The 10,708-nt window shown below is 32.9% G+C and overlaps 1 protein-coding gene across 1 annotated transcript; it reads left to right on the forward strand.

The window, feature by feature from the left end:
• The first annotated feature begins 672 nt into the window (after positions 1-672).
• Positions 673-2,986, forward strand: LOC130656877 (defective pharyngeal development protein 4-like). The gene has a single exon (XM_057459819.1). It carries the CDS (start codon positions 1,592-1,594, stop codon positions 2,513-2,515), a length of 924 nt encoding a protein of 307 aa, XP_057315802.1. The 5' UTR covers positions 673-1,591; the 3' UTR covers positions 2,516-2,986.
• The last annotated feature ends 7,722 nt before the right edge of the window (positions 2,987-10,708 follow it).

Below are 10,708 nucleotides of genomic sequence, written 5' to 3' on the forward strand. Positions count from 1 at the left end.
AAATATAGTGGTTCAAAAAGACACCCTATTTTTTTACAGGCTAAGGTTTGTAACCTAGTATTTAATCGTTCATTCTTTCTCCTTAGTAGACTAGTTAGCTATCTTATTTTTGGAAGCGTGTTTATTTACTCACGGCTTTCTAAAGGGACAGCTTTTGAATAAACGGTGATCTAACTACACAGGGAATAGGCGGGAGAAACAAAAGTATCATATAGAACATTATTTTTTAGTATACATGTAGGTGTTGGCGACGGGCTTTAACAAACAGAAAGTTTAATCGGTTACAGAATGTTGATTTTTTCTTTTATGTTTAATTGTTAGTGTAGTTGAGTTTTTTATGATGGATTCCGCCATTAAAACCATAGTCGACATTGACACGTTCATACAGACATAAGTGAGAAAGTGTAATCTATTCACGCTTTTACTTATTTATGTCGCCTTCGCAACTTTTCATTCAAACCAATGCATACTAGTGGAACGTTCAACGTTACTATTGGATATATTATCTCTGACGCATGCGCATCGATATAATTTATTAATAGATATAAATACGAATCAAGTAATTTCGTTCGTGTGAACAACATTCTAAAGAATAAAATGAAAGATGGCGCGCACCCAATTTGAATTAGATTCATTAACAAGTTTACAACTATACATTCAGTTAAATCCATTGTCACTTAAAAACTTACACATTTTCATGATGTTAAATCAACCGAAAAACTTTCAAATATCATATTCGACAAAATTCTTTTTCTTCTTTCTTTGAAGTTAAGAACATTCGGCATTTTTTTAAGAAGCGTTACATTTCCCTGTTTAAAAACAAAGTATTATTCGCTTGTTCCTCATTGTGGTAACAGCACTTACAGAGGAAACACAAAAAGAAACCGTTTCCTTGTATCTACAAAACTAAGAAATCGCGGATGAGATATAGCTATATAAATTGAATACTATTTAATTTATTCTATAATTATTAGTAATGGGATAAGATTACACTGTTTAAAAAAACCGGTACACGAGAGTTAAAAATATATATTCAAGAGAATAAATAATGTTAGTTGTTTGTCTGTGGTGTTTATTAAAAAAAGATGATAGGTTGATACGGAGCCCAACAGAGCCCATGTTGACGAAAAAATACATCATGTATAGTTTTATATATTAGGACACAACTAAACGGACAATATTACATCTTTCTTAAAAAAACTTTGTTTGTTTTTTATTTACTTGTATATTTGTTTATTTGTATATTTTAACCTTTTTGTAATAACAACAGTAATTTTTTATATTTTCTAGATAACAACAAAAAGTGATTACATTGATTCGACACATCGACGACTTCTAATTGTTCACAGGATTAGCGTGCTCAACAAAACTTAAAAACAAACACTGCTTTTACACATTAGTTGAAGTCTTGTGGAGACGAAAGACACACTCTCCTGCTACCATTTCTTATTATAACAGTCTAGTTTAAAAGTTGAAAGTGTACATTGGGAAAAATTAACAATTTTTTTGTTAGTGAAATTTGGTGTTGTAGCAAGCGCTTGGGTAAAAAAGTGACAACTCTAAGTAATAGTTATTTTACCTAAACAACAGGATGCCACGCCCAAGAAAAAGCACATATGGAGACGATAAACCTCCATACAGTTACGTTGCATTGTGCGCCATGGCTATCCACAGTTCGCCAGTCAAGATGATGACTTTAAGTCAAATATATAAATTTATCATGGATAATTTCCCATTCTATCGAAAAAACAGTACACGCTGGCAAAATTCTTTACGACATAATCTATCGTTTAATGATTGTTTCGTAAAAGTATCGAAAACCTCGGAGCACGGTGGAAAAGGAAATTACTGGACATTGCATGCTGATTGCGAGAAGATGTTTCAAGATGGTAGCTTTCTGAGAAGAAAACGACGATTTTTATCCAAAGAGGACGAAAAGGACTTCGATAAGAATGCATTTGAGGAGAAAAGTTGTAACTGGACACGCGAAACTAATTCCAGATTCTTGTTCCCGACAACATATTTTCCACAAACATTGAAACAAAAAGAAACTTTCACGGACAAACCAAACAATTCTACCTTTCATAAAAAAGAACTGTCTCCCCCGAAAACAAAATCATTCAATATTGTTGATATTTTAGACAATAAATCTGAAGACATTCCCCCACCTAAAAAAGTTAGTCCGTATCAACACGTTTCATTCTCAAATTTCCCATGCAATCAATATCACCAAACCATGCGTTCACCCGTACGAAGTATCCCATATCACACATACTCTGAAACATACGAACGAGCACGCATGAGTAGCTACGAATGGCAATCGTCTTACGAACAAAGAAACGCGACTAAATGCTCATGTTGTGCTCATCAAACAAGAAACACACCTGTGCGATATATGAGTAAAATATTTGACGAAAGAACACCTGTCCTCCCTCTCGCCCCTGTTGCAAGATACAGCGATAGTTATCGACACGTTGTAACGGCGCACAAATACACTCCTTATTGCCCGTGTTAAAAATGGCTGAAATTTTGAAAATAATCTTTTGTTTTGTATGTATATGGAATATGACAAACAATAATTTTTTTTTACAAAAAAGTACATTCGTTCTTAAAATGAAACAACATTTTATCACTTTCTCCTTTGAAATTGAAACAAAAACATTGTTTATCTCGTGATTTAAAAAACAAAATTTCACTATATCGTCATTAAGTTCTATTATAAGTATATAATAAAATATTTTTGTTCGGTTGTATTCACAAATAATTACGTCATTATTAAATCACTTATTGTATAATAGCTGCTAAATATATTTATTTATCTCTGTTGTATATTATTTGTGTTTCAGTTTGCAGACATGCATCCCTTTGGAGCGATAAATAGATAAATAAAACAAAAAGCTTTCTGTCGATTTCTTATTACGGAGTTTGTACTTCTGAAATTCACCAGAAGAATTTGCACAAACTTAATTTTAACAAGAATTTTTCATATTCTTTCTTCAAAAAATGGGCGAATCAAATCAAAGAAGAGTGGCAGCGTGTTGTGTGAAATGATTATCTTTTGTAACTCTTTCACAGCTGTGCATGTTTTTATGACAAAATGTAGAACGACCCCAGCAGGCGAATACACTTTGAAGCAAAAACCTTAAAAATTTCGCAATTTCGAAAGTTCTAAGCTTTTTTTAACGAAAAGTTAATATAGTTTATGAAGAATGAAGAATAAAGAATGCAATAAAAACACAAAAACTTGGAATAGTGCTACACATCTTCTTATTAAACATTAAGCCTTAAAAGCAACAAAATTAAAAACATGCTCTCAGCCTCACCAAATAAATAAAAACAGACATTATTAAAAAAAATATTAGCAAATATAAAGGAAAAATCGAGATAACGTTATTAAATTCGTCTTTGAAAAGACGTGGTATAAGTCAGGTCGACAAATGTTAACATTGGAACAGAAATATTGAAAATAGATTCATGAAACGACATTCTTACGAAATACGTGTACAATAAGTTTTCTTCTGCTTCACTGACCTGGACTGTATTTTATCAACCAAAAAAAAATAAATTCTAAACCTGCTAAAGAATTTGTGGCTTAAAAATTACTGTTCATATCTCATAACAACACACATTACGAACCACCCACGTCACCCACCCACCCACCTTTTTATCCAAAACAACGACAATTTTAAAAGAGACAAGATTTTGTTCACGTTTAGTTAGCAGAAAAAAACATACAGAAATAATAGTTGTTTAAAGAAAAAGATGAATCGGCGTAGGGTTTACAGAGTAAAAAAGTTACCATATATTGTATTTACAAATTTGTTAAAATTATTTTTTTTACTGTTTGTTATACTTGATGATATTATTTTAGAAGATTTAATGTTTGATTGTTATTCGCTCAGTCACAAGGCTACATATAGCTAATTAAAGTTATATTTTAGGAACACATTTAAGCACCTAGTCTCAATCTGTCTGTCTAACAACGAACTTTGTGTTTTTCTATCACCACAAAATTATCAAAATTGTTTTTTAACCTAGGTAGATTGTCTCTCGAAGGATCTATTTTCATCAAGTGAATTTGTTTTGTGTGTTTATAAAACTGCCAAACGTCTTTACCCCCAACCTCGCTTGATCGTACACAGTTGATGACTTTTTCATCCATGGATTAAGAAAAACTCATACATGGATAATATGAAAGAACTTCGTACTTATATCTCTATGTTTTTTAAGGAAAGGTGCACTTCAGGGGATATGGTATTAAGTTGTTAGTTCTTATTATTTTAATTTAGCGCAGGCTCAATAAGTAACTTTTTTGTTGGTATACTAATCTATCGATAAAATTATTGTTTTTCTGCTAACAACTTCGTGATTGTAACTTAATCTGTTGCTAAATTTCAATCCTAAAACATTGGTCTTAAAAATCTTTGATAGCCCGGATCGAATTAAAGCAAATATTAGTCTTTAGTTTGTTTAAAATCCTTATTTTTTTCTTTTCTTTAATTACAAAAATAACTGATTTCTGATAAAAAAAAAAAAATTTATCTACTATTTCCGCTTTATACGGGCTGGCAAATATGTTAACTGCGGAGATGGAGACACTTTTCTCGATACATCAGATAGAATAAATCTCACAACGTAGTGTAATGTTCTGTTAGACGGAGTTAACAGACAGGAAATAATTGATTAGTTTTAATTTGTCTGCAAAAAGAAAGCTTTTTTTTATTAAAATTACAAAACAAACTAAACTTTTTGACTTAATTTATAAAGCCGTTAATCAATTTAGTTCACGTGACTCATTTTTTATCTCTGACAGACTCGAAACGAGGTTGATAGCAAATGTTTTTATCGTTTGTTTTTCCGCTTAAAGTAAGGTACGCTCCGGCGGGTCTGATATCAAACGACACTGTATGGAGTTGAACACTTGTATTGTCTTATCACGCTTCGTTCACACAGAGGTGTGCAAGTTTATGTCTACGCAGTATGATTTAAAAAAAATTTTTTAAAAAAGTTTTGGAAATTTTTGTGGTTGTCAATAGCTGCATTCTTTTCAAAATATCTACGCGCAGTTTTGTTTCGGCTCCCTGCAGAGTAATATGTTACGTTGACAGATGAACCAGTGGATTTTTCCACGGATTACCGACTACTCTCCATATTAATAATACCCGTCGCCTGTCTGTCTATTTGTAACGCAAAGTTGGATCCTGTTAAACTACGCACGATACAGCGACCCACTATCACATGGACAAGGACCAATCAAGAGCGGGTTTTTAAATAGAAGACCAATCAGGTACTAAAGCTCTTTGGATTTGTTGTTAAAATTTTCAACGTTCCGACATTAGTAATTCAGCCATCTTGGATGTTGTAGGGTTGATGTTTAGAGATCTCATTGCGTTTTCTAGTCATGCAAAAATCTCAGAAAAAAACAAAGTTTAAGATTCTGGCTATAAACGTAGCTACATCGTCAGAAGCAGCCTAGAAAACTAACATTCATGTTGGTCTATTAGCTGAAGTTTTCATTCATTTTAGTACAAAATTCTTTTTTCTTAGCCAACATTAATGCTTTGTGTTACATTTTCAACCTCATGGGTTATTGTGGCTACCTATCTATAAAGTGAAAGTAACGACATAGTTAGCTAAGGTTAGTTGCTAACAAATTTTCAGATGGTGAGCTCAGTTTCTCTCATGTTGAGTGTACTTAGGTTGTTACACCTTTGATGGTAAACTTGGGTGAAAGTTTAAAGTTTGTTGATACAATGACAGGTAGACAACAGATATTCTGGGTACAAATGCAAGAACAGTCTCAGTAGCTTGTAATACTTTCACAGTGGGATAAATGTTGGGTTCCAATTATTTTTTAAACTTTAACGACAACTTAGCTACTTTACAATTAAAAATGGTGGGTGTTTTAGCTTTAGGTCATTTAATCCGAACACAAAACCAGAAAATTTGATAAAACATCCAAACAGTCGGTGGCATTCCTGCTACTAAAAAACACGAGATAATTTGGACTGGTTAGATGACATACATTACATACTTATGGGAAGAAGCTTTCCCAGGACTAAAACGATACTTAAATTTTCAAAATTTAGTTTCTCAGGTACGTTTTCTAAGAAATTTTTGCAAGAATAAAAGTTAGCCGCCTTGAGAGTTTAATGTGTTTCAAAGGAATAACTTTTGTGGGTTGGTTAACTAACATTAAAATTTGATGTTAAATTATTTGACACTATTTTGATTGCTTAAAAAGAAGAAACTTTTGCGTGGAAAAACTTTTTCCCGCAAAACACGCCTAACTGCGAAAGATAACCATAAAAAGAAGGATAATCATTCTATAATAATTTAGTATAAAATTTGATTTTTGTTAAAATTGCAAAACTATCAAATCCGTGACTTCATTCTTACGAAAATTTCTTCCCTTAAAGTAAAAGTTCAAAACAGAAGCACGAAAAATTGCAAAATTCGCAAAAATTCAACCTAGTCCAAGGTCTAGTTGCCCCTGAGCGGCCAACAAGTTATTCAAGGCAAAATGCCCTAGGAACGAAGTTGAAAAATTTATTTCCCTTAAGTAAAAAAAAAACGCGCATTTTAGTTGGAGTAAGTCAAGGAGGACGAGATTCTCATAGGAGAGCTACCCTGGGTGAGGGTTGCCTATAAAACAAGTGATACAGGGGAGAATTGGGTCGATTGCCTGAGAGACAATCAGGGGTGGGGCAGTTGTCTGGTACTGAAAAGGGAGTCTCCCTTGAAAATTATTTCTCAAGAATGATTCTCAAATAAAAAAAGCAGAACGGAATTTAACAAAAATAAAACTGCATTTTGATTCAATATTCTGCTAATATAATATGAAAATCTTTTTCCTGTTTGGAAGGAGACTTAAAAACATGAAAAATACCCTAATAATAACTATATGATTGCCATGTGTCAAAATAAAATCCACTATGTGTATTCCAGGAAAGAATAAGAATACCTGCGGAGTTAAAAAGCCAAACTTGAAGCCAAAACAAAAACTTTTCTTCCATACTTTTCCCACAGTTTCGTAAAAAACAGACACATTGCTCTTTTGTGTATTTTATTAAATGTTTGTGCGTTTCAAGTTTTCAATTTCGAGCGTTATGAAACTGACATGATATCAATAGAACTCATGCATGACAAGGTAGTCTTGAAGGAAATCAAGATTGGTACTCAAGTTAATAAGACACGTGTAACATGCTTTGTGGTTTCGAACAATGGCAGAACACTGATACAAACCAATATATGCAATGCTTTATAAGATTCTATATCATTGTGAAATCGTATTATTTTATGTAAGGAAAGAAAAAAAACACGGATGGATGGATGGTGTATCAGCTTAAACAGATTAGGAAAATCTAAAAAAATTTGGGAAAAGGCTAGAACAACATTAGCCTAGTTAACTAAGCTTTCTTCTTCGAGTTGATAAAATGAGTTTCTCTCAAACTAAAGCTTATACGCGAACGAATTACTCAGCGGAAACCCCGAGTTTAAATCGAACAATGTGACTAATCGCTTCAGAGGACATTTTAATTTATCTGTAAGTTGTTTACCAAGCTTGGCCAAATCTGACTTTGGTAAAAACTTTGTAGAACACTAATGTTTATTAGGGTGAGTTAAACCACTCGCTGGAATATTCAGGATGATAATAATCACGTGAGCAGAGAACAATAGAATTAGCCAATCAAGAAGCGCGGCCAGATTTTGGCCGCAGAAAAATCGTTTGAGACCCAGCGTAATTTTTCCAATCTTAACTACTCCGATTTCCCGGTGGTAAGAAAAATTACACTGGGTCTCCTGGCTAGAACAACATAAGAAAAAGTCTAAAGCAAACAACCTGTTAATCTAAAAACCGATTATGAAACAGGGATTAAAAGAGGATAATTGTGCTCCGCGGTGTCATGCTTGTCGCGCACAAGAGCAGAATTTTATTTAACGTTATCTGATAATTATACACCTACAAAATTTAGACGATTTGTATTTCCTATGTCTATGCGTGTCCCTTCATGAAAACACATCGTATACTGTATGTACAGTCGTTGTGGAGCATGCATGTATTATTCCAAAAACAATACATTTCTGAACACATTGCTGTTATGAATATCCTTGGTCATTAGTGACTTTTTATGCTGCTTTCTGGCTTCTTGAAACATTCGTTTAAAAAATCCTTTTTAAATGGAGAGCAGTTTTGTTGAAGAAATTATACCTATTAACAAGGGTTCAGGCCGAATAATAATACGGTTGACTATCTCAATCCGAATCTCAAGGGCGATAACTTTTTATTCGGATTACAGAGAGATTCGGATAGTAGAAAGTCTCTCTAATTCGAATTTCCAGGTTTCAAGGGTGAAATTCAGATAGGAGACAGAAATCGAACTCTTTTAAAAAAGAATTCAAAAAAAAGGAAGATGAGAAATAAAAACGAATAAGTAAGTTTGAACGAAAATAAAAGAACTCACTGACTTGTGATTTCTTGCGATTTCTCTTTGTCATCAAAATCAAAACTTTCGAATACGACAGAGATTCAAATTACGAAAAACAAAAACATTCGAAAGTGTTAATGGTATATTTACACTTAAAAATTCGGATGATAGAGTGAATTTAGCCGAAGGGACCTGAAAATTGGTTCGGATTATAGAGGTTTTCGGATTAAAGAGATTCGGATAGTAGAAAGTAAATTATGAGAGTTTCTTAAGGAAAATTGACGGTGACTTTTAATTTGTTCGGATTATAGAGGTTTTCGGATTAAAGAGATTCGGATAGTAGAAAGTAAATTATGAGAGTTTCTTAAGGAAAATTGACGGTGACTTTTAATTTGTTCGGATTATAGAGGTTTTCGGATTAAAGAGATTCGGATAGTAGAAAGTAAATTATGAGAGTTTCTTAAGGAAAATTGACGGTGACTTTTAATTTGTTCGGATTAAAGGAAGGTTCGGATAATAGAGGTTCGGATTAAAGAGAGTCAACTGTATATTCGCGGGGATAAAAAATTAATCTACCTTCACGCTCCAACTTGTTTTCTTATCGTTATTTGGCAGATGTTACAACCACGACACTTCTTACGTTGGTGGTTTGTTATTGTACACGCAGTCTCATGACTTTATTCAATGACAAAACACGTAAGGGGAAATGGCCCGAATCTAACATGACAAGGCTCAGAATAATCTAGTATCTTTCTTTTCAGATAGATTACGCGTCTTCAGGTTGTTCTTGCCTGTCCAAAGTTGTTCTTTCCTGTTCGAACTTGTTCTTAGGGTTTTTACGGCTTCTTCCAGGTTGTTCTAGCGTTCTAAGCTGTAACGTTTTTTAACAATACGATAGCGTAACATTAAAATTACATATGATTTAAATTTCAGATTCAAAATCGTAATAATCTAGCAAAAACTAAAAACAGTTAGCAAAATTTGACAAAAAGGTAAAATGTGTCATTTCTGTACACACATTGCATTCACTGAGCAGACTTTTGATATGGTGATATCCAAATATATTCTTATAATTTTCCCTAAAATTATCGAGACTACTGTCTGGTTCCTACGGATCCAAGAAATGCGAGCAGATATTCAATGTTCTCTTTTTTAATATTTGCTTCTTCCATACAAACAATGGTGAAAAATGGGCATATAAAATAAATTCTAAAATGAATGAAAAAATCCTCTTTTTAAACAAACATTAACAAATAAAAACAAACATGAGAAACATTAACGGACGTTAGGATTCAAAACAATCGTAGAGTATGTTTTACACGAAAATGTAATAAGCCAAACATTGAGCAGATATGTCAAGAGTGCTGCAACGATTTACATCATAGGAAGCCGACTTCCTAACCAACGAAGCAAAAATATAAACAGTTATATGAATCCGTAAGTCTTAAAAAAGTTAAATAATTTCTATTCCCTTAATTAAAAATATAATCCAAAAATACTATTTTGGCGGTACTATATTCCAAGTTGGCTGTTTCTAAATTGTGAAAATAGAGTGAACTAAAGAGTTATGAAAATCTTTCTTAATACGAAGTGGCTGCAAAAAAAGTATGATATGGCCGCGCTATCCCACCCTTCTGTTATTGTATGCAATAAAACACCCACCCTTTGAAGTTTTGTTCTTTATGTATGGCCTGAATTGGTACGTTGTATATTTAAATTTTAGAAGTCGTCTAATGCATAAACAGCAGCTCGTATAGACATTCCAATCAAGAACCGTAAGACGTTAAAAGAAAATTCTTATAAAGAAACACAACGCAGATCAAATACTTTGGGACATTACGTATCAACAACCCCGGTGTTTATATGAGACTTGCTTTAAATTATTTTTTTCCACCCAGTAGAGATTGTCTCCGTTTCTTTTCTTTTCTAAAATGTTGAAGACATTGTTTTGCAACAAACAGGTTATCTTAAACATTGATGGTAATCCCTTGTTTACCAGTACATTAAAGAAGTGGCGAAATATTTTTTTCTGCCCAGTGGACTTCAAAATGAAAAAGAAAATTGTTTCCGGGTATCCTGAAGAGTTGGTGTCTGAAAAATAATAGATAATAATTTATGAAATCACATGACTCGTGGCAAGGCAGACTGATTTAAATTCGTGAATGTGTTTACTCCGATGAGAAATTCTAGGTTAAAAATTAAAAAAATTAAAAAAGAATTGCTTATGCGGAGTACGTTCGATCCAATATAATTTTTCTCTGAAAATTTAACCTAGTCTA

Source organism: Hydractinia symbiolongicarpus, chromosome 9 (assembly GCF_029227915.1).
Source record: "Hydractinia symbiolongicarpus strain clone_291-10 chromosome 9, HSymV2.1, whole genome shotgun sequence".
NCBI classification, from domain to species: domain Eukaryota; kingdom Metazoa; phylum Cnidaria; class Hydrozoa; order Anthoathecata; family Hydractiniidae; genus Hydractinia; species Hydractinia symbiolongicarpus.

Excerpts from the sequence above, each read along its gene's own strand:
- LOC130656877 (XM_057459819.1), top strand. The coding sequence starts at position 1,592 with ATGCCACGCCCAAGAAAAAGCACATATGGAGACGATAAACCTCCATAC.